The 21,259-nt window shown below is 38.0% G+C and overlaps 1 protein-coding gene and 1 long non-coding RNA gene across 2 annotated transcripts in view; one reads left to right on the top strand and one right to left on the bottom strand.

The window, feature by feature from the left end:
• The window catches only part of LOC129643856 (uncharacterized), a 220,534-nt gene that overhangs the window by 119,667 nt on the left and 79,608 nt on the right, over positions 1-21,259 (bottom strand). The gene's annotated exons all lie outside the window — the stretch shown is intronic.
• The window catches only part of KCNMB2 (potassium calcium-activated channel subfamily M regulatory beta subunit 2), a 41,484-nt gene continuing 21,123 nt past the window's right edge, over positions 899-21,259 (top strand). Inside the window, exon 1 of the mRNA XM_055569000.1 lies at positions 899-954. Coding sequence (XP_055424975.1) covers positions 899-954 — 56 coding nt within the window. The remainder of the gene's footprint in view (positions 955-21,259) is intronic.

Below are 21,259 nucleotides of genomic sequence, written 5' to 3'. Positions count from 1 at the left end.
TAACACGTCACATCTGTCAGCATCAAGGAAAACAGCTTGAAGAGGAACAGAGGAATAGAGCCAACCCTGAACCAAAACTTTGGAAAAATATAGAATGCTAAACTGGACCAAATATAGAGAGTTCCCTGCTGGTCCAGTGGTTAGGATTTGGCACTTCCACCACAGGGGACACAGGTTCAATCCCTGGTTGGGGAACTAAGATCCCACATGCTGCACAGAGTGGCTAATAAATAAGTAAAACTCTACCAAATTATATTTTTGGAGGAGACATCTTGGAGGGAATATGATAATAACATCAATTAGAAAACATGTTTCCCTAAAGGAGTGTCTCTTCATCCTAGCAATGCATTAGAAACAACTAGGAAGTTTAAAAAAAAAAAATCTGAATGCACATTTTTGAGGGAGAGATCCAGCCTTCAGTATTTTTTAAGATTCCCCTTTGACTTAAATGCACAGCCAGAGTTGAAAACTGCTGCCCTACAGCAAGAGAAACCTGGTCTTATTTCAGATGGTCAATCCACCGAGATTTATTGGTGCTATTGATACAGAGGGGTTACCTAGGGGACACTAGTGGTAAAGAATCTGCCTGTCAACGCAGAAGACACAAGAGACATGGGTTCAATCCCTGAGTTGGGAAGATCCCTTGGAGGAAGGCACGGCAACCCACTCCAGTATTCTTGCCTGGAGAATGCCATGGACAGAGGAACCTGGTAGGCTACAGTTCAGGGTGTTGCAAAAAGTCAGACAGGACTGAAATGACTGAACAGGCATTGATACAAAGTTCCCCAAACTTTAAGTAATGGCTTTAACTTCAGTGTGTATCTCTTCTAGGTCTTTTCGCCACTCCTCCAGGACTTCCACCGTAAGGAAAGAAGCCCCTGGACCAACATCCTCTAAGATGTTTATATGGACCAGTGGTCGGACTTCTTCATCTTACAGACATGATGAGAAGAGGTAAATCACTGGGACTCAGGAGGCTTTTTGGAATCATTTAACCAGAATACACAGAAAGCCCACCAAAGAGAAAGCATTAGGCAACTGAGCTTTCTATTTTGTGAGTGTTAAGGTAGAATGGGCTCTGGGTTGAAGGAACAAGGTTTCAGACACTTTGGCCTTCTCCTCCTTGTACTCTCCATGCTCACTCCTTCTACATAGCTTTGCAAAAGCTGTTGCCTGTCAGAAATGCCCTTTGGTGGTGGTGGTTTGTGGTGGTTTAGTCGCTAAGTCATGTCTGACTCTTGCGACTTCATGGACTGTAGCCCGTCAAGCTCCTCTGTCCATGAGATTTTCCAGGCAAGAATACTGGAGTGGGCTGCCATTTCTTTCTCCAGGGGATCTTCCTGACCCAGGAATTGAACCCAGATTTCCTACATTGCAGGCAGATGAAGGAAGCCCAAAATGCCCTTTACCCCTGCACTTATACACACACTGGTCTCTTGGTTACTTCTATCTCTGTCTTTGGATACCCATTCAATCAAACCTCCCAATATCCTCTTGACCAGCACAAAATTTGTGTTTTAGTCTCCCTTGAATTTTCACCTCCTACCGTCATACCTGGCACATAGTAGATGCTCAATAAATACTGAGCTTAAATGATGAAAATTCTTCAAGGGACTGGACATACGGCAGGGAAGGAAAGCAAAAACTAATAGAGAATGAAAAAAGGATGGACACGTCCAGGGAGCCTTCAAACTCCTTGGAAAAGTAGCCTGGCATTGGGGAGAAATGGGGAGGGGGGTAAGCAAAAAGATTAAAGGGCAAAGGCAGTGTTAATGAAAGACAAAATGACAATTATTCAGTCCAACCCAGTCTTCTGCCTTGGAAATAAATGCATTCACAAACTTCTCTGGCCATTTTGAATATTTGATTTCTCTTTTTTCTTCTGTGTCTTTTTCTTATTGACCTGGTGCTGTTTCTTGGGTTTAGTGAAGCTAAATTTTAAACACAATTGACTATACAAATATACTGCAACTTAAGCAAGCCTCATTTGCCTGCAGAATCTGATAAAAATTGATAAATGGCATTGGGCACAAGAAAAAGGACCTGCAGGAGGTTTACTTGAGTGTAAATTCTAATAACTGGTACTTCTATTTTTCCTTTTAAAAATATATATTTCCCTACAGATAAAATCCTTTTAAAATTCTAAAAGCAATATTCCTCACAATAATTTTGTATTATAGCAAAAGTTTGGAAGCAACTTTAATATTCACCATAGAAAATCTCTTAAATAAATCATAGAATGTAATATGTCACTTAGCAGCTCAAATTGTTTAAGCATAATATTAACTGACAATTCAAGTTGAAAATTGCATACAAACTATAATTGCAGCCACAAAAAATATATATATACGTGGGAAAAAGCATGGAAGTAAAACTATGTTTTCTACTCCTCCATTTTCCAAATGCTTTTTAATGTTATATTATCTTAATTATAGAAAAAATAATGATATGATGTTTAAGTAAAATTACAGCTCAGAAGGCAACTAGTGTTTGATCAAAGTCTTGGTACTCATCATGAGAGAAGCAGATCAACTGAAAATTTACTGTCTTTGTTCATCACTAGGTTTTCACATGGTTTTTCTCAATGCTTAATCAAGTTATTTTTCATTTGCTTTCAGGTAGCTTAGCTGAATCATCTTTCAGCAAGACTTTTACAATAAGACTAAAATTTGATGTATTATTTTTAAATTCCACATTTTGTATAAAATTTCCTCATTTCTTAAAAAAAAAAAAAAATGTCACTACCAGTGATGGTGTGGAAGGCCGAGTTTTCGGCGCCCTATAGGAATGCTGTGACTTTCACAGCCAGTCCTCAGATTTTGAAGGTTTTATCAGAGCAGGTGGAAGCATGGTGCATTTGTTTCACCTTTCATTTATTCTCATTGAGTAACTTAATTAAATATATATTGCTGTCTATATAAATTTTACAAGCAAAAGGATTAATATTTAAGAAGCAATTACTCTGCACTACATGTTTTCATAAACTGTCTCTTCTAATTTATAAGATAAGGATTATTATGCCCATTTTACAATTGAGGAAGCTGAAGATAAGAGAGTTTAAGTAAACTTCCAAGAGTCCAACAACTAGCCAGTGATTGAATCACGATTTAAACCCAAGGGTGCACTCTGTCCCCTTCACCCTATGGCTTAGCTAGGCCCTTATCAAACATGAGACAGCCAGAGCAGCAGTGAACAGCTAAGCCCATAGGGGAAAACACTGTCAGAGTAGAGTTGAAAACTGTGTATCAAAGGAGATAATAAATATGCTAACATGATATATTGGCTATATTTGTGGAATTAAAAGGAGCAAATAATTAGCTTCATTTTCTGCACAAATTAGATTCTATAAAATTCTTAAATCACTACTTTCATGGTTTTATTTCCAGAGCATGATTTCAATAATCATGGGATTTAAAATAATTAAAATATTGACTATAAGTAAATCATTTTCATCAAGCTTTATTTATGGGATGAGGATGTCAAGGTTTATGAAATCAATCTGAATGACTTTGGCCTACAAAGTCAAAGACAAATGGAACAACAGCCAAAGAATACAGCAATAGAATCTGGCACTATGCCAGTATCCTTAGTTTGATGTTGGTTCATTTGTCTATACCTCTTTCTTGACCACATCTCCATTTTCACTGCCTAATTCATAGACTCTTGTAGGACAAGACTCAAACAGCATGACTTTAAATGGCAGCTATTGCTCTGCTTAATTATCTTGGTGGCAGTAGTCATGGTGATAAGGAAGCCAATGATGGCTGATCATAAATCTAGATAATCAAGGTCCTCAAGTTAATTACTTGGAAATAAATTAACTAGGTTATCTGGAACTACTGCCCATAACTGCTTGTAATAATTCCACCCTCAGTTTCTTATCCTGCAAACCTGGCCTCTATACATCCAGCTTCTCCAGCTACGTTCCCCCCAACAATCCCAGGGGCCAGGCTCTCCACACTGCCTGTTCTGAGACCAGAGCCAAGCCTGTCAGGATATCGGCTTCCCTAGGATTCCTCAAGAGATAGAACATCAGGAAACAAGCTTATAGGCAGGCAGAGCAACTAAGTGGAAGGAAAAGTCCACTGAAAATTTTGAAGCCTAATTTTTATGGTTCAAAGGAATCTGAAGTCAACTTTACATGTTTTTCAAAAATGTAAATTTTTTGAATTATTTTAATTCAAAGCCAGTCCTGTTTTTGTGATCATCTGCTATATGCAAAATACTGGTTTCTATCCTTGTGCTTCATTTCACATGCCCAGCAATGTGAAGGAATACTTTTCCTTCTTTGATCAAATTTCTTTGTTGGGTGAGCCAATGTTATTCTCTAAATTGCAGGAAGCAAAATAAAGTTTTGCTTTAAATAAATAGAGCTACAGCAAAATAAAGTTACAGCAGTAATAACTATTCGAGAGAGGTTATTGACTAAGGATATTACCACTGAGTTCATAAAATATTCTTTGGATTGCTTCTATTAAATGTTGAATTAATATAAAGTAACATTTATCACATGCTAACATACAGAGAGGGCTTTCCAGGTATCGCTAGTGGTAAAGAACCTGTCGGCTAATGCAGGAGACATAAGAGACTCAGGTTCAATCCCTGAAGATCCCCTGGACGAGGGTATGGCAATCCACTCCAGTATTCTTGCCTGGAGAGTCCCATGAACAGAGGAGCCTGGCAGGGTACAGTCCATAGAGTTGCAAAGAGTCAGACACAATTAAAGCAACTTAGCACGCACACAAAACATACAGAGAATGATGACAAAATAAACATCTGAATACCCTTCACTAAGATTAAAAAATAAAACAACTGGAATTTTTGAAGCCCCTGAGGATGCTTCCTAAACTGCATCCCCCTCCCTGCTCCAGCCCCCACCCAGAGATAACCACCCTCCTGTTTATTATTCCCTTGCTCTTCTTCATGAGTTAATCACATCTGAATGCTTAAACAATACATTGTTTACTTCTGAATGTTTGAAGACTTTATACAAATGGAAACATACCATATGAATTGTTCTGCAGCAGGCTTTTTTCACTAAACATGATCCCATGATTTATCAAGTTATCAGTGCTGATGTGAGTAGCTGTAGCTCATTCTGTCTGCTGTGTAGTATGCCATTATATGAAGATACCACCATTTATTCATCCAGTCTACTGCCCATAGATATTAGTGTTATTTCCAGTTTTGTACTGACAATGCTGCTGTAATACTTCTTGTGCATCTGCCTTTGTACATATATACAAATATTTCTTAGGCTGTACACCTAATGGAAATAGTTGGTTCAAAAGTATGCACAGCTTCTACTTCACCACACAATGCCATTGTTTTCCAAAGCAGTTGTAGATGTGATTCCGTTGTTCTCGAGTTTGGGTGTGTTCAGTTCAGTTCACTCGCTCAGTTATGTCCAACTCTTTGCGACCCCATGGACAGCAGCATACCAGGATTTCCTGTCCATCACCAACTCCCGGAGTTTACTCAAACTCATGTCCATTGAATCAGTGATGCCATCCAACCATCTCATCCTCTGTCGCCCCCTTCTCCTCCTGCCTTCAATCTTTCCCAGCATCAGGGTCTTTCCAAATGAGTCAGTTCTTCACATCAGGTGGCCAAAATATTGGAGTTTCAGCTTCAGCATCAGTCCTTCCAATGAATATTCAGGACTGATTTCCTTTAGGATGGACTGGTTGGATCTCCTTGCTGTCCAAGGGACTCTCAAGAGTCTTCTCCAACACCACAGTTCAAAAGCATCAATTCTTCAGTGCTCAGCTTTCTTTATAGTCCAACTCTCACAACCATACATGACTACTGGAAAAACCATAGCTTTGACTAGACAGACCTCTGTTGGCAAAGTAATGTTTCTGCTTTTTAATATGCTGTCTAGGTTGGTCATAACTTTTCTTCCAAGGAGCAAACAACTTTTAATTTCATGGCTGCAGTCATTCATACATCTGCAGTGATGTTGGAGCCCCAAAAAATAAAGTCTGTCACTGTTTCCATTGTTTCCCCATCTATTTGGGATGGGACCAGACGCCATGATCTTAGTTTTCTGAATGTTGAATTTCAAGCCAACTTTTTCACTCTCCTCTTTCACTTTCATCAAGAGGCTCTTTAGTTCTTCTTCACTTTCTTCCATAAGTGTGGTGTCATCTGCATATCGGAGAAGGCAATGGCACCCCACTCCAGTACTCTTGCCTGGAAAATCCCATAGACGGAGGAGCCTGGAAGGCTGCAATCCATGGGGTCGCTGAGGGTCAGAAACAACTGAGTGACTTCACTTTCACTTTTCACTTTCATGCATTGGAGAAGGAAATGGCAACCCACTCCAGTGTTCTTGCCTGGAGAATCCCAGGGACAGGGGAGCCTGGTGGGCTGCCATCTATGGGGTTGCACAGAGTCGGACACAACTGAAGTGACTTAACAGCAGTATCTGCATATTTGAGGTTATTGATATTTCCCCTGGCAATCTTGATTCCAGCTTGTGCTTCATCCAGCCCAGAGTTTCTCATTATGTACTCTGCATAGAAGTTAAATAAGCAGGGTGGCAATATATAGCCTTGACATACTCTTTTCCTGATTTGGAACCAGTCTATTGTTCCACGTCCAGTTCTAACTGTTGTTTCCTGACCTGCATACAGATTTCTCAGGAGGCAGGTCAGGTGGTCTGGTATTCCCATCTCTTTAAGAATTTTCCACAGTTTATTGGAAAATTTTTAATTTTTATTTATCCAGAGGATATTGTGCTTTCAATTCCCATTTTTCAGATTAATAAGATCATGTGTACTTCCCTAGTTCTTTTCTGTGAAGTGCCTGTTCAATAATGTGGCCCACTTTTCTACTGAATTTTTGTCTTTTTCTTATTGACGTAGAAATTCTTTATAAAAGCCTCTATTTTCTTTAATTTAAAAACTTAATAGAAGATAGAATGATAACCATAGAGAATGGCTGAAAGCAAAATGAGAGAACTGGAAGATAAAGTGAAAGAAATATCTCAAAATCCAGAGAGAGAGTATAAAGATATGGAAATCATAAGAAAAAGGATCAGAGTTACATGTGAATAATAAGAGTTCCAGGAGAAGCAAAAGAGATGGAGGAGAGAAATAGCAATATGACTTCCTTTCCTGACAGTATAGTAAACCAAATACTGAGACCAATGCTCCTGCAGCAATAATTTAAAATGCTTATTAATTATAAAAAGGGGCTTCCTTGGCTCAGTAGTAAAAGAATCTGCCTGCAATGCAGGAGCCACAGGAAATGCCGGTTCAATCCCTGGGTCAAGGAGGATCCCCTGGAGGAGGGCCTGGCAACCCACTCCAGTGTTCTTGCCTAGAAAATCCCATGGACAGAGAAGCCTGGTGGGCTACAGTCCACAGGTTCGCAGTCAGATACAACTGAAGTGACTGAGTACGCATGTACATACATAAACTATTAAAAACTTTTGTTAAGTCCCTGTTAACATTTTGTCTGTTTATTGTCTACAAATAGCTTCTTCCGTTTACTTATATTTTCACTTTATGATATCTTTTCATAGACAAAAGTTCTTAATTTTAGTATGATCTCAGTCAGCAAATTTTCTGAGCATTCTGAAATCCCTTCCTATCCCAAGTTCAAAAGGGTAGGCTCCGGTACAGGTAATTTACATACAGCCATAGGTTTGCCTCTCACAACTAAATCTTTAATCACCTGAAGTTGATTTTTCTTTGTGGTGTGAACTAGGCACCTCTTTTTTTCTGTATGGGAAACCAATTGCTCAGCACCTTTCATTGAATAGTTTTTCCTTTCCACAATGATCTAAAAGTACACATGTATCATGTATTAGGTTTCCACACACGCATGGATATGTTCCTGAATCTCTATTCTGTCCCTCCAGTCATTCTGTCTACCTCAGACAAACACCACACCGGAGCTTACCAACTTTAGCACAATAATGCATCTTGATTTCTGGAACAAAAGTCACCCACCTTGTTCTTTTGTAATCAGGATTGTATTTGCTATCCTTAGATGTTTGCACTCCCATATAAATTTTTAGAATTAGCTTGTCCAATCATTCCTACCCTACTTCCCAAAAAACTCTTATGATTTCTTATTGAAATTTTATGAAAGCTATTAATTTGTGGTAAATTTCTGTCTTTATGTCACCATGTCTTTCTCTGAATATGATTCTTCAAACAATTTGTACAATATAGGTAGAACTTACCTATAAATCATCAGAGCCTGGTATTTCTGTTTTGAGGATATTTTGTATTGATTCAATTTCTTAATGATTTAGAACTATTCAGATTTTCCAGCTATTTCAAAGCAGTGTCAATAAGCCATAAGTTTGTTAGAATTTCTTTATATATTTGAGTAAAAATTTCCTATATATTTGAGTAAATTATATATCAAAGTTTTAAAATATCCTGCTTTAAAGTTGTTTTTAATATCCTCTATCATCTTTCTAATTCATTCTGTATCTATATCTTTGGTTTTTAAATGCCTGATATTTGAGTCTTTTTGAGTTTTTTATTCTCATCAGAGGTTTGTCCATTTCATTAGTCTTTTCAAAAATTAACCTTTGATTTCATTGATTCTTTAATATAATGCATCTTTTATTCCATTTATTTTTACTCGTGTTTATTGTCTTCCTTAAACTTTCTTTTAATATATTCTATTAATCTTTTAATAACTCCTTACGTTGGATGCCTAGCACATTAATTTGCAAGCTCTCTTCTTATCTAATATAAACATCTATGTAGTTCTAGATTATGTAGTTCTATCTGTTTTGCTTTAGCTGTAGCCCACATAGTTGATCTATATAGGTTTTCTTCTCATTCAATTCTAAACAAATCCTAATTTCTATCATGTTCTATTCTATGACCCCTAAGTTCTTTGGAACTATATTTTTATAATATTTTTAATTTTAATTTTAAAATTTAATATTAAAAATTTTTTAATATTTTTATTTCCATATGTAGAGTCATTCTAGCTATTTTTAAAATTATTTCTACCACTGTTGCACTGCTGCTGCTACTGCTGCTAAGTCGCTTCAGTCGTGTCCGACTCTGTGCGACCCCATAGACGGCAGCCACCAGGCTCCCCCGTTCCTGGGATTCTCCAGGCAAGAACACTGGAGTGGGTTGCCATTTCCTTCTCCAATGCAGGAAAGTAAAAAGTGAAAGTGAAGTCGCCCAGTCATGTCCGACTCAGCGACCCCATGGACTGCAGCCCACCAGGCTCCTCCATCCATGGGATTTTCCAGGCAAGAGGACTGGAGTGGGGTGCCATTGCCTTCTCCAACTGTTGCACTAGAGCCAAATAATGTGGTCAACACAAAGTCTTTTCTCAAAGGCTCTTTAGGTTACAAGGATATCCTATCTTATGCGAATGATTCACATAATCTTCTATTCCTTCTATATTTTTCACTAAAGAATTGTATCAAATGTAATATGTTAATGGATCAGGTAAAAAGAAATGAGGATTAGATATTAAAGTATCATTGGGAAATTGATCTGGTAATTTAAAGGCAGGAGTAAAAACAAAGAACTTCTACTTTTGTTTCCATAATTTTACTCTCATCATTATTCTCTTATCCATAAAGTACTAAGACTTCCTGTGAATTAATAAGCTGACAATAATAACATTAGGTTCATAAACAAAACCCCTTATGTTAATTTTTATGACTCTATTAAGCATGACTGTCATTTGTTCCCATGAGCACATTTCTCCCAAAGGAACATATACTTTAAAAGAATGAAAACAGAATAATAATTAATCAAATTGGACCATATAAATATATACCTACTAGTTCAAAGGAAAAAAAAAAAAAAAAACCATGAGATCTGGAACTAGTAGAAGATGAGGTTATACACACATCTCAAAAACACAGAAGACTTTGGCGGGCAGAAGGCAGAACAATAGCTGTTTGAACCCATGCCACTCCCAGCTCTACCGTATGAAATGACAGACTCAGTGCTCCTGGGGCAGAGATACATAGCAACTCTGCCTCTTTCAGCTCAGCTGGCATTCAGCAATCCATTTCCCCACAGATTCACTTCCTAGTGCCTAACAGAAGGCACTTTTCCTTGAAGTCTGGTAACTAAAGCTCTCAGTGCCATTGAAGTTTGACATTTTTCTAGAAGGAATACTAAATACATTAGCAGTAAAATGCAGTGGGCACTGATAGGAAGAGAAAAGCCAGGAGTCTCTTCTAGCCATGGTTCTCTGATTTATTTGGTTTCACTTGGCCATGGAGCCTCCCTGTGCTGGCTGCCTCACAACCTAAGCATATTGAAGCCATTTCTAGCCCACCGAAAAGGGAAATACTTTGTGAGTATAATAAATGCAAGAGACTGAGCTTACAAAGGTGAATGCATTCTGGCTCTCACTTCTTGAGCAGCTCAATATTCACTGGGCCAGAGAGGCATAAATATAAATAGTGTGCTAAGTATTATGGTTATTACGGTTATGTTTCTGAAGGGCCTCCCTCAAATACACATATTTCTTTATTCACACCTTCCTTCCTTTGGATCTAAACTTTCGTCTCCTCTACCACCCCTTTTTTTTCAACTCCTCTTTATCTAACATCAGAAATGCTGGGAGAGCTTCAGAACCAGTCTCTTAGCCTCCAGATATAAACCAACCCAAACGGTCAACCACACTAACATGAGGCATCTTTCTAAAGAAGCAGATCCCAACCTCTTTGGCACCAGGGACTGGTTTCTTGGAAGACAATTTCCCCAAGGACTGGGAAGGTGGGGATAGTTTGGGGATGATTCAAGTGCATTATATTTACTGTACACTTTATTTCTAATCTAACGTCACTGCTGATCTGACAGGAGGTTCAGGTCTGCAGCCTAGAGGTTGGGGACCCATGTTCTAAAGTGCAACCTAATTATATCACTCTCTTACTAAATTCTTCTAGTGGCTCCTCTAACTTCAGAAGACATATAAGACCCTTTATCTCTGAACCCTGCTTATCTAATGAGTTCACTACCTGTCATCCTCTACCCACTGAATGCTGGAATCCAACCACATTCAGCTACCCTATTCTCTCACATTCTGTCTGGATACTATTCACCTTATCAATTGTTTGCTCATTGGAGACTTAATCCAGTCTCTTACTGGACCCTTTAACCATCACCACTTAAACCAAGTCATGGCCACATTGGTTTTATTAAACATAAATTAAAACCATTTATGCTCATAAATCACAGTCCTGAGTCAATAAATCCATCACCAATCCACCAGTTGCCCAGTTCAAGGAATGCCCAATACAATGATAGCCATTTTGCCAAATATTAATCCATTTGCAAATTGACCTTTTTGGTGAATTTATCAAATTTAGTTATGTACCAAAAACACATTTCTATGGATTAGCAGGGACCAAAAAGGCTTCAGGGAACCCAGATTTGGGGCCTTCAGACCCTCTGTCTCTCAGTCTCTGCAATCATTGTCCCTCGGTCTCTCTGCCTCTCTGCCCTTCTGTCTGTGTTCCAGACACCCTCTGCCTCCAGGCTCCCCTGTTCTCTGGTCTTCCTCCCCTTTCCCCACCCAGCCATGCCCTACTGCTCTCTGTGTTCTTTGTTTCCTTTCCTCTCTGCCCCTGGGTTTCCCTCTCTCTAGGATCAGCAAGTTCGACTGCATTATGCTGATTCTGCTCTTCATTTTACCCCCAGAAGAGGGTCGCACCTGCTTTATCCGGATCCCTCCTGTTTCAATAACAGGACAAGAGCAGAGACAGATAAACATTTTGTTATAAGGACAAAACTGTTGTTGTTCAGTTGCTACGTCATGTCCAACCCTTTGCAACCCCATGAACTGCAGCACACCAGGCTTTCCAGTCCTTCACTGTCTCCTGGAGTTTGCTCAAACTCATGTCCATTGAGTCAGTGATACCATCCAATCATCTCATCCTCTGTCTCCCCCTTCTCCGCTTGCCCTCAATCTTTCCCAGCATCAGGTTCTTTTCCTTTTTTTTTTTTTTTTTTTTTAGTTGGAAAGATTTTGATGATTTTTATTCAAAGTGTACACTGTTTTGAGGTCCACTAGAGAAATTTCTGTGACAGTTCAGTATCATAAAAAATGTGATCTCACCTCAGTAAATGATTTGTCATTTTAGATACCAGGAGTTCTGCAATTTATCGTCTTTCTCTCTCTTTTCACTTTAATGTCTTGAAATCTTACTATCTTTCCACCAAATGTTCACCCCCTCTTCTAGCCACCATTTTGTTTAATCTTTTGGCATGCATTTTCACATAGTGATCATCTGGCTTTTTCTGACTTTTGTACTTTTATTTTGTCCCAATTTCTACATTTATTTCCCTCACATATATACACATACATTTTTTCAAGACAGGGAGTAAATGCATACGCACATAGACAAGTTTGAATAGAGTTCAATTTGACTCTCAAAGTTCTATAAGAGGATCATAGTTAGAGTTGTCCCTGGTTTGCTGATGAGGAAACTGAGTGCTGATTGATTTAACCAAGGCCACCTGCCTGGTAAAAATTTCTAGGTCTTTGAATTTCAATTTCACATTCTTAAAATCACCACATTACCCCTTTCTGGAGCTAACTTTTGAAGAAACCATCCGATTGAAGCCTCTTAACAATGGCACTCCACTCCAGTAGTTTTTTTTTTTTTTTTTTTTAAGCTTATTACTTAACTTTTTATTTATTTATTTTTTTTTTTTTTATTTTATTTTTAAACTTTACATAACTGTATTAGATTTGCCAAATATCAAAATGAATCCGCCACAGGTATACATGTGTTCCCCATCCTGAACCCTCCTCCCTCCTCCCTCCCCATGCCATCCCTCTGGGTCGTCCCAGTGCACCAGCCCCAAGCATCCAGTATCGTGCATCGAACCTGGACTGGCAACTCATTTCATACATGATATTTACATGTTTCAATGCCATTCTCCCAAATCTTCCCACCCTCTCCCTCTCCCACAGAGACCATAAGACTGTTCTATACATCAGTGTCTCTTTTGCTGTCTCGTACACAGGGTTATTGTTACCATCTTTCTAAATTCCATATATATGCGTTAGTATACTGTATTGGTGTTTTTCTTTCTGGCTTACTTCACTCTGGATAATAGGCTCCAGTTTCATCCACCTCATTAGAACTGATTCAAATGTATTCTTTTTAATGGCTGAATAATACTCCATTGTGTATATGTACCACAGCTTTCTTATCCATTCATCTGCTGATGGACATCTAGGTTGCTTCCATGTCCTGGCTATTATAAACAGTGCTGCGATGAACATTGGGGTACTCGTGTCTCTTTCCCTTCTGGTTTTCTCAGTGTGTATGCCCAGCAGTGGGATTGCTGGATCATAAGGCATGTCTATTTCCAGTTTTTTAAGGAATCTCCACACTGTTCTCCATAGTGGCTGCACTAGTTTGCATTCCCACCAACAGTGTAAGAGGGTTCCCTTTTCTCCACACCCTCTCCAGCATTTATTACTTGTAGACTTTTGGATCGCAGCCATTCTGACTGGCGTGAAATGGTACCTCATAGTGGTTTTGATTTGCATTTCTCTGATAATGAGTGATGTTGAGCATCTTTTCATGTGTTTGTTAGCCATCTTTATGTCTTCTTTGGAGAAATGTCTATTTAGTTCTTTGGCCCATTTTTTGATTGGGTCATTTATTTTTCTGGAGTTGAGCTGTAGGAGTTGCTTGTATATTCTCGAGATTAGTTGTTTGTCAGTTGCTTCATTTGCTATTATCTTCTCCCATTCTGAAGGCTGTCTTTTCACCTTGCTAATAGTTTCCTTTGATGTGCAGAAGCTTTTAAGGTTAATTAGGTCCCATTTGTTTATTTTTGCTTTTATTTCCAATATTCTGGGAGGTGGGTCATAGAGGATCCTGCTGTGATGTATGTCAGAGAGTGTTTTGCCTATGTTCTCCTCTAGGAGTTTTATAGTTTCTGGTCTTACGTTTAGATCTTTAATCCATTTTGAGTTTATTTTTGTGTATGGTGTTAGAAAGTGTTCTAGTTTCATTCTTTTACAAGTGGTTGACCAGAGTTCCCAGCACCACTTGTTAAAGAGATTGTCTTTAATCCATTGTATATTCTTGCCTCCTTTGTCGAAGATAAGGTGTCCATATGTGCGTGGATTTATCTCTGGGCTTTCTATTTTGTTCCATTGATCTATATTTCTGTCTTTGTGCCAGTACCATACTGTCTTGATAACTGTGGCTTTGTAGTAGAGCCTGAAGTCAGGTAGGTTGATTCCTCCAGTTCCATTCTTCTTTCTCAAGATCGCTTTGGCTATTCGAGGTTTTTTGTTTTTCCATACAAATTGTGAAATTATTTGTTCTAGCTCTGTGAAGAATGCTGTTGGTAGCTTGATAGGGATTGCATTGAATCTATAGATTGCTTTGGGTAGTATACTCATTTTCACTACATTGATTCTTCCAATCCATGAACATGGTATATTTCTCCATCTGTTAGTGTCCTCTTTGATTTCTTTCACCAGTGTTTTATAGTTTTCTATATATAGGTCTTTAGATTCTTTAGGTAGATATATTCCTAAGTATTTTATTCTTTCCGTTGCAATGGTGAATGGAATTGTTTCCTTAATTTCTCTTTCTGTTTTCTCATTATTAGTGTATAGGAATGCAAGGGATTTCTGTGTGTTGATTTTATATCCTGCAACTTTACTATAGTCATTGATTAGTTCTAGTAATTTTCTGGTGGAGTCTTTAGGGTTTTCTATGTAGAGGATCATGTCATCTGCAAACAGTGAGAGCTTTACTTCTTCTTTTCCAATTTGGATTCCTTTTATTTCTTTTTCTGCTCTGATTGCTGTGGCCAAAACTTCCAAAACTATGTTGAATAGTAATGGTGAAAGTGGGCACCCTTGTCTTGTTCCTGACTTTAGAGGAAATGCTTTCAATTTTTCACCATTGAGGATAATGTTTGCTGTGGGTTTGTCATATATAGCTTTGATTATGTTGAGGTAGGTTCCTTCTATTCCTGCTTTCTGGAGAGTTTTGATCATAAATGGATGTTGAATTTTGTCAAAGGCTTTCTCTGCATCTATTGAGATAATCATATGGTTTTTATTTTTCAATTTGTTAATGTGGTGTATTACATTGATTGATTTGCGGATATTGAAGAATCCTTGCATCCCTGGGATAAAGCCCACTTGGTCATGGTGTATGATCTTTTTAATGTGTTGTTGGATTCTGATTGCTAGAATTTTGTTAAGGATTTTTGCATCTATGTTCATCAGTGATATTGGCCTGTAGTTTTCTTTTTTTGTGGGATCTTTGTCAGGTTTTGGTATTAGGGTGATGGTGGCCTCATAGAATGAGTTTGGAAGTTTACCATCCTCTGCAATTTTCTGGAAGAGTTTGAGCAGGATAGGTGTTAGCTCTTCTCTAAATTTTTGGTAGAATTCAGCTGTGAAGCCGTCTGGACCTGGGCTTTTGTTTGCTGGAAGATTTTTGATTACAGTTTCAATTTCTGTGCTTGTGATGGGTCTGTTAAGATTTTCTATTTCTTCCTGATCGAGTTTTGGAAAGTTGTACTTTTCTAAGAATTTGTCCATTTCTTCCACGTTGTCCATTTTATTGGCATATAATTGTTGATAGTAGTCTCTTATGATCCTTTGTATTTCTGTGTTGTCTGTTGTGATCTCTCCATTTTCATTTCTAATTTTATTGATTTGATTTTTCTCCCTTTGTTTCTTGATGAGTCTGGCTAATGGTTTGTCAATTTTATTTATCCTTTCAAAGAACCAGCTTTTGGTTTTGTTGATTTTTGCTATGGTCTCTTTTGTTTCTTTTGCATTTATTTCTGCTCTAATTTTTAAGATTTCTTTCCTTCTACTAACCCTGGGGTTCTTCATTTCTTCCTTTTCTAGTTGCTTTAGGTGTAGAGTTAGGTTATTTATTTGACTTTTTTCTTGTTTCTTGAGGTGTGCCTGTATTGCTATGAACTTTCCCCTTAGGACTGCTTTTACCGTGTCCCACAGGTTTTGGGTTGTTGTGTTTTCATTTTCATTCGTTTCTATGCAAATTTTGATTTCTTTTTTGATTTCTTCTGTGATTTGTTGGTTATTCAGCAGCGTGTTGTTCAGCCTCCATATGTTGGATTTTTTAATAGTTTTTCTCCTGTAATTGAGATCTAATCTTACTGCATTGTGGTCAGAAAAGATGCTTGGAATGATTTCTATTTTTTTGAATTTACCAAGGCTAGCTTTATGGCCCAGGATGTGATCTATCCTGGAGAAGGTTCCATGTGCACTTGAGAAGAAGGTGAAATTCATTGTTTTGGGATGAAATGTCCTATAGATATCAATTAGGTCTAACTGGTCTATTGTATCGTTTAAAGTTTGTGTTTCCTTGTTAATTTTCTGTTTAGTTGATCTATCCATAGGTGTGAGTGGGGTATTAAAGTCTCCCACTATTATTGTGTTATTGTTAATTTCTTCTTTCATACTTGTTAGCATTTGTCTTACATACTGCGGTGCTCCCGTGTTGGGTGCATATATATTTATAATTGTTATATCTTCTTCTTGGATTGATCCTTTGATCATTATGTAGTGACCATCTTTGTCTCTTTTCACAGTCTTTGTTTTAAAGTCTATTTTATCTGATATGAGTATTGCTACTCCTGCTTTCTTTTGGTCCCTATTCGCATGGAAAATCTTTTTCCAGCCCTTCACTTTCAGTCTGTATGTGTCCCCTGTTTTGAGGTGGGTCTCTTGTAGACAACATATGCAGGGGTCTTGTTTTTGTATCCATTCAGCTAGTCTTTGTCTTTTGGTTGGGGCATTCAACCCATTTACGTTTAAGGTAATTACTGATAAGTATGACCCCGTTGCCATTTACTTTATTGTTTTGGGTTCGAATTTATACACAATTTTTGTGTTTCCTGTCTAGAGAATATCCTTTAGTATTTGTTGGAGAGCTGGTTTGGTGGTGCAGAATTCTCTCAGCTTTTGCTTGTCTGAAAAGCTTTTGATTTCTCCTTCATACTTGAATGAGATCCTTGCTGGGTACAATAATCTGGGCTGTAGATTATTTTCTTTCATCATTTTAAGTATGTCTTGCCATTCCCTCCTGGCTTGAAGAGTTTCTATTGAAAGATCAGCTGTTATCCTTATGGGAATTCCCTTGTGTGTTATTTGTTGTTTTTCCCTTGCTGCTTTTAATATTTGTTCTTTGTGTTTGATCTTTGTTAATTTGATTACTATGTGTCTTGGGGTGTTTCGCCTTGGGTTTATCCTATTTGGGACTCTCTGGGTTTCTTGGACTTGGGTGATTATTTCCTTCCCCATTTTAGGGAAGTTTTCAACTATTATCTCCTCAAGTATTCAGGTTCTTTTCCAAAGGACAAAATAAAACTGTACAAATAAAACAATAGAAACTTCAAAAAGATATTAAAAATTCCCACCAAAAATCAATGACTGTATTCTTATGAATAGTTAAAAGAAACAAATTTTTGTTAATTGATAAAGTTGCCAAATCTGTCAAAGTAGTCAACGTGAAACTTGCCACAAGAATTTCAGTGATGCTAAAATGTTAGCAAAACAGCAAATGACTCTAAAAAGGACTTGGGAAAAAAAAATCATTATACATGGAAAGGTTCCCAAGTGAAATGCTACATTTTTGCTATATCTATTAGAAGAATATATTCATACAGAGATTCAAAAAGATACATCTATGAATATATTCATAAGAATATGTTTATAAAGAGAATAAACCTCCCTAGGAAACTTACTTAGCTTTAAAAAAAAATCAAACAGATCTTAAAATACTGTTGAAAAGAACATATTTATAAAAAGAATATAATTGAATGTACTTTTAAAATATCATTTAAAAATATTCATAAGAAAATATATTCATATTGATTTACTATACTTAAAACAATGCTCGTTAAAATAAGTCTTTTTCAAATCTGTGATTAAGTGGGCAAATTATTCATTTAGCAAAGTAATCCTTCAATAAACTGGCAAATGGGTTAATCTTGTACATCAGCCATTCAGTAACCAAAACTTCATCAAACTGGCCCCTAGCATATTGACTTGCTTCCCTTCTGTACTCACTATAAGTCTCCTTATGATGCATTGTAATGACTGTGTCTCACCCAACTCCCTCAGGACATCTTATTCACTTCGTATTCCCAGAACTTGGCAGAGAATGTTTCATCTTATGAAGACTAAAATGTTGACAAATGAGTAAACAAATGAATTAATAAATGACCTTTACCCCACCTTAACCTGAAGTTTTCTTCCTGCAGGCTAAATACCAAGGTAATCTGAATTTAAATGGGTAAGCCCAATGAGAAAAAATATTTTTGCACATTTCACATTTTATGTCCATGTTTGTAGATGTACAGCCTCATAAATAATTTGCTTATGAATCATAGGAATAATATGAATCATAGGAATAATATCAGACTTTAAGCTTCTAGTCAAATATGGAACTTGAAATAAAATCATATTGTGTTGACTATTGCTTGGGGTAAAAATACAGCTTTATTGGACAATCAAAATTTATATGCAAAATATTTTGTTATACTTGAATTTGCCTTGTAGTTTTACGAATAACTCACATTCTCCAAAAGGATTTGGGCAGGATGCTCCATATACATGTAGAAAAGACTGCACATACGTGCTATTCATTGTTGCAAACATGTTTAAGTGTTGCTTTGTATTCACCATATTTATTCATGGTTCAGGATGAACCATGAAACCACAACTGCTCCAACAGAGCTTAAATATACTGCTTTTCCAGGACATACCAAGGCTAGATTTCCTTTAGACTAACAAATTCAAATTCCTGCTCTGTACCTGCTGTTGCATATCCCTCATATTTGAAACTGATTTTGTAGTTGTGCCCCATACTCATCATTCCTCCTTAGAGGTCTACTTCAGTAAACTCTACTAACCTTCTCTTATTTCTCCCCCAACCCGCTCGTAAGTAGATTCACAGAGAATAGACACAAAGGGTCAAAGAGAGATGAATTATCCACTCTGTTAGTAGTGGCAGTGTGTGCGAGTATGCTAAGTCACTTCAGTTGTGTCCAACTCTGTGCAACCCTGTGGACTGTAGCCCACCAGGCTCCTCTGTCCATGGCATTCTCCAGGCAAGAGTAGTGGAGCAGGTTGCTATTCCCTTCTCCAGGGGATCTTCCCGACCCAGGGATCAAACCCATGTCTCCTGCAGCTCCTGCATTGCAGGCGGATTCTTTACTGCTGAGCCTCCTGGGAAGACCCCGTAGTGGCAGAGTTAACAACCAGTATAAAAGGCTTCCTTGTATGAAGCATGATGTTAGGCATGATACCCAAAATATAACATCATGTTCCTTCCCCCAGCTCTGAAGACAACTCGACATGGGAGGGGCACCTCACTAACCCACTTAGTCTCAGACAGTGGACACTCCCTCCCAACCTGGGGCTTATAGAAGGCCGCTTATACCAGGCCTGAACAAAGGCAAGTGCAAGAGGATAGGGAAAGGATTGTGCCACAAGATCAATAAACAGTGATCTTCAAACCAACAAAAGGTAGACAGGGCCTCTGACAGTCAGGATCTCATCTATCTCACCAATCAGATCAGTCACTCCTCACCTGAACTCAGGACACTATGTCTGTCAGGGAGAAAATCTATAAATGAACAATCAGCCTCTCCCTTCTTAGCCAAGGCAACAAAAGTCCCCTCTTTGGAATCCTGAAGAACAGGGAAATAAGGACCCCTACTGTAACACCCTCTACCATTTCCCCAGTCATTCAAACCAAGTTCTTGAGCATAAATCTAAACTATACCCTTTTTTTCACTTCCTCGTCATCCCCTATATTTTATCAGTCACCAAGTCCGAAAGTTTTGTCTCGTAGATATTTCTCCATACATCCTTTTCTCTCCATCTGTCCCACCTGATTCCTACATCGTGGCCTCATCATCCTTTGCCAGCACTGCAGCAACAATGCCCTAATTCTTCTTTCTGATTTAAGTCTGGTTCTGTCTTTAATCTAATCTCCACTCTTCAGCCAGAGTGATCATTCTGAAACTCAGTTCTGTCATGTCACCCTCTATCAGCTTCCCATTAACTAAAGGGTAAAAGCCAAGCTCTTTAAATGGGCTACAAAAGCTCTTCATAACCTACTACCTTTCCAAAATTACTTGCCCCATTTTCGCTGTCCCACACTCATCCTACTAATGGTAAAACTGGTATGGTTTCTGGCAGCCAGCAAGTTGTTGTAAATCTCCATTCTTTGTTCATGTGACTTCTGTCTGAAATGCCTTTGGCTTCATGTCTCATTGGGTTAACTCTGATTCAATCTTGAATATTCTGTTTAAGGCATTTCTCCTCCAGCAAGGCTTCCCTGACCTCAATCCTTGCTCCCTGTCCTCATCCCTCAGGCTGGGAAAATTATTCCTCTTCTACACTCACTCTGTGAATGGCTCTGGCACTGAGTTTACTACCCTGTGTCGATTTTTTTTTTTCATGTCGGTATTCCTATTGGGTAAGGGCCACATGCCCAGTAACTAGAGATTACTAGCACTCAAAATAAGTTTGTGGACTATGTATTTTCTATTGCTTCAAATCATTCATTCATCCTTTAACTTATCCATTAATTCAATTATCACTTACTGATGAATTTCATGAGTATGTCCCATCTCACTCACCCAGGTTCATTTTGCTGAATAATATCCTGATTTCCCAGATGTGTTTAGCCTGCGTGGAAACCAATCATTTTCCCTCTTCTCTACACATTCCAAAGCATGTGAAGAACATTTGTTAACTATTTCCAAATTGTGATTTGTTTTTAAATTACCCATTTGAATCATTTTTATATGCTTCTTGTTCTAGTGACAGAACTGACTGATTACTCTGCGTCTTTTTATGGGTATAGACTGGCATAAGTGATGCAGTGTAACAGCCTACTATTCTGTATCTGAGACTGTGCTCCCTCCTTTCTGGCTTCACCTGCAAGAAATTCAAATCTCAGTATAGTCATTAGAATTAAATACATGTTGATAAATAACAACAGGGAAGTAACATCAGTTTATTATTTTACAGTAGGTCTTTGAAGCCATTCAGACTGCCTTTTCTTGTTTCGAAGTCCGGCTTTAGATGAATGGGCACGGATTTTTTTTTTTATTCAGGTTCATAGAGAATAAAGTTTAAGAGCTTTCATATAAATCTTATATTTTCCAAATAAAATCTCAGAAAAGAATGGGGAAGCTTAGGGAATGTGTGGTGGCCAGTCTGTGGAAGTCAGAGGCAGGGCAAACCAGCTTGTCCAGAAGCACTGGGC

Source organism: Bubalus kerabau, chromosome 2 (assembly GCF_029407905.1).
Source record: "Bubalus kerabau isolate K-KA32 ecotype Philippines breed swamp buffalo chromosome 2, PCC_UOA_SB_1v2, whole genome shotgun sequence".
Lineage (NCBI taxonomy): Eukaryota > Metazoa > Chordata > Mammalia > Artiodactyla > Bovidae > Bubalus > Bubalus kerabau.
Note: the sequence above shows the minus strand (reverse complement) of the source record. Positions and strands in the feature narration are given on the sequence as shown.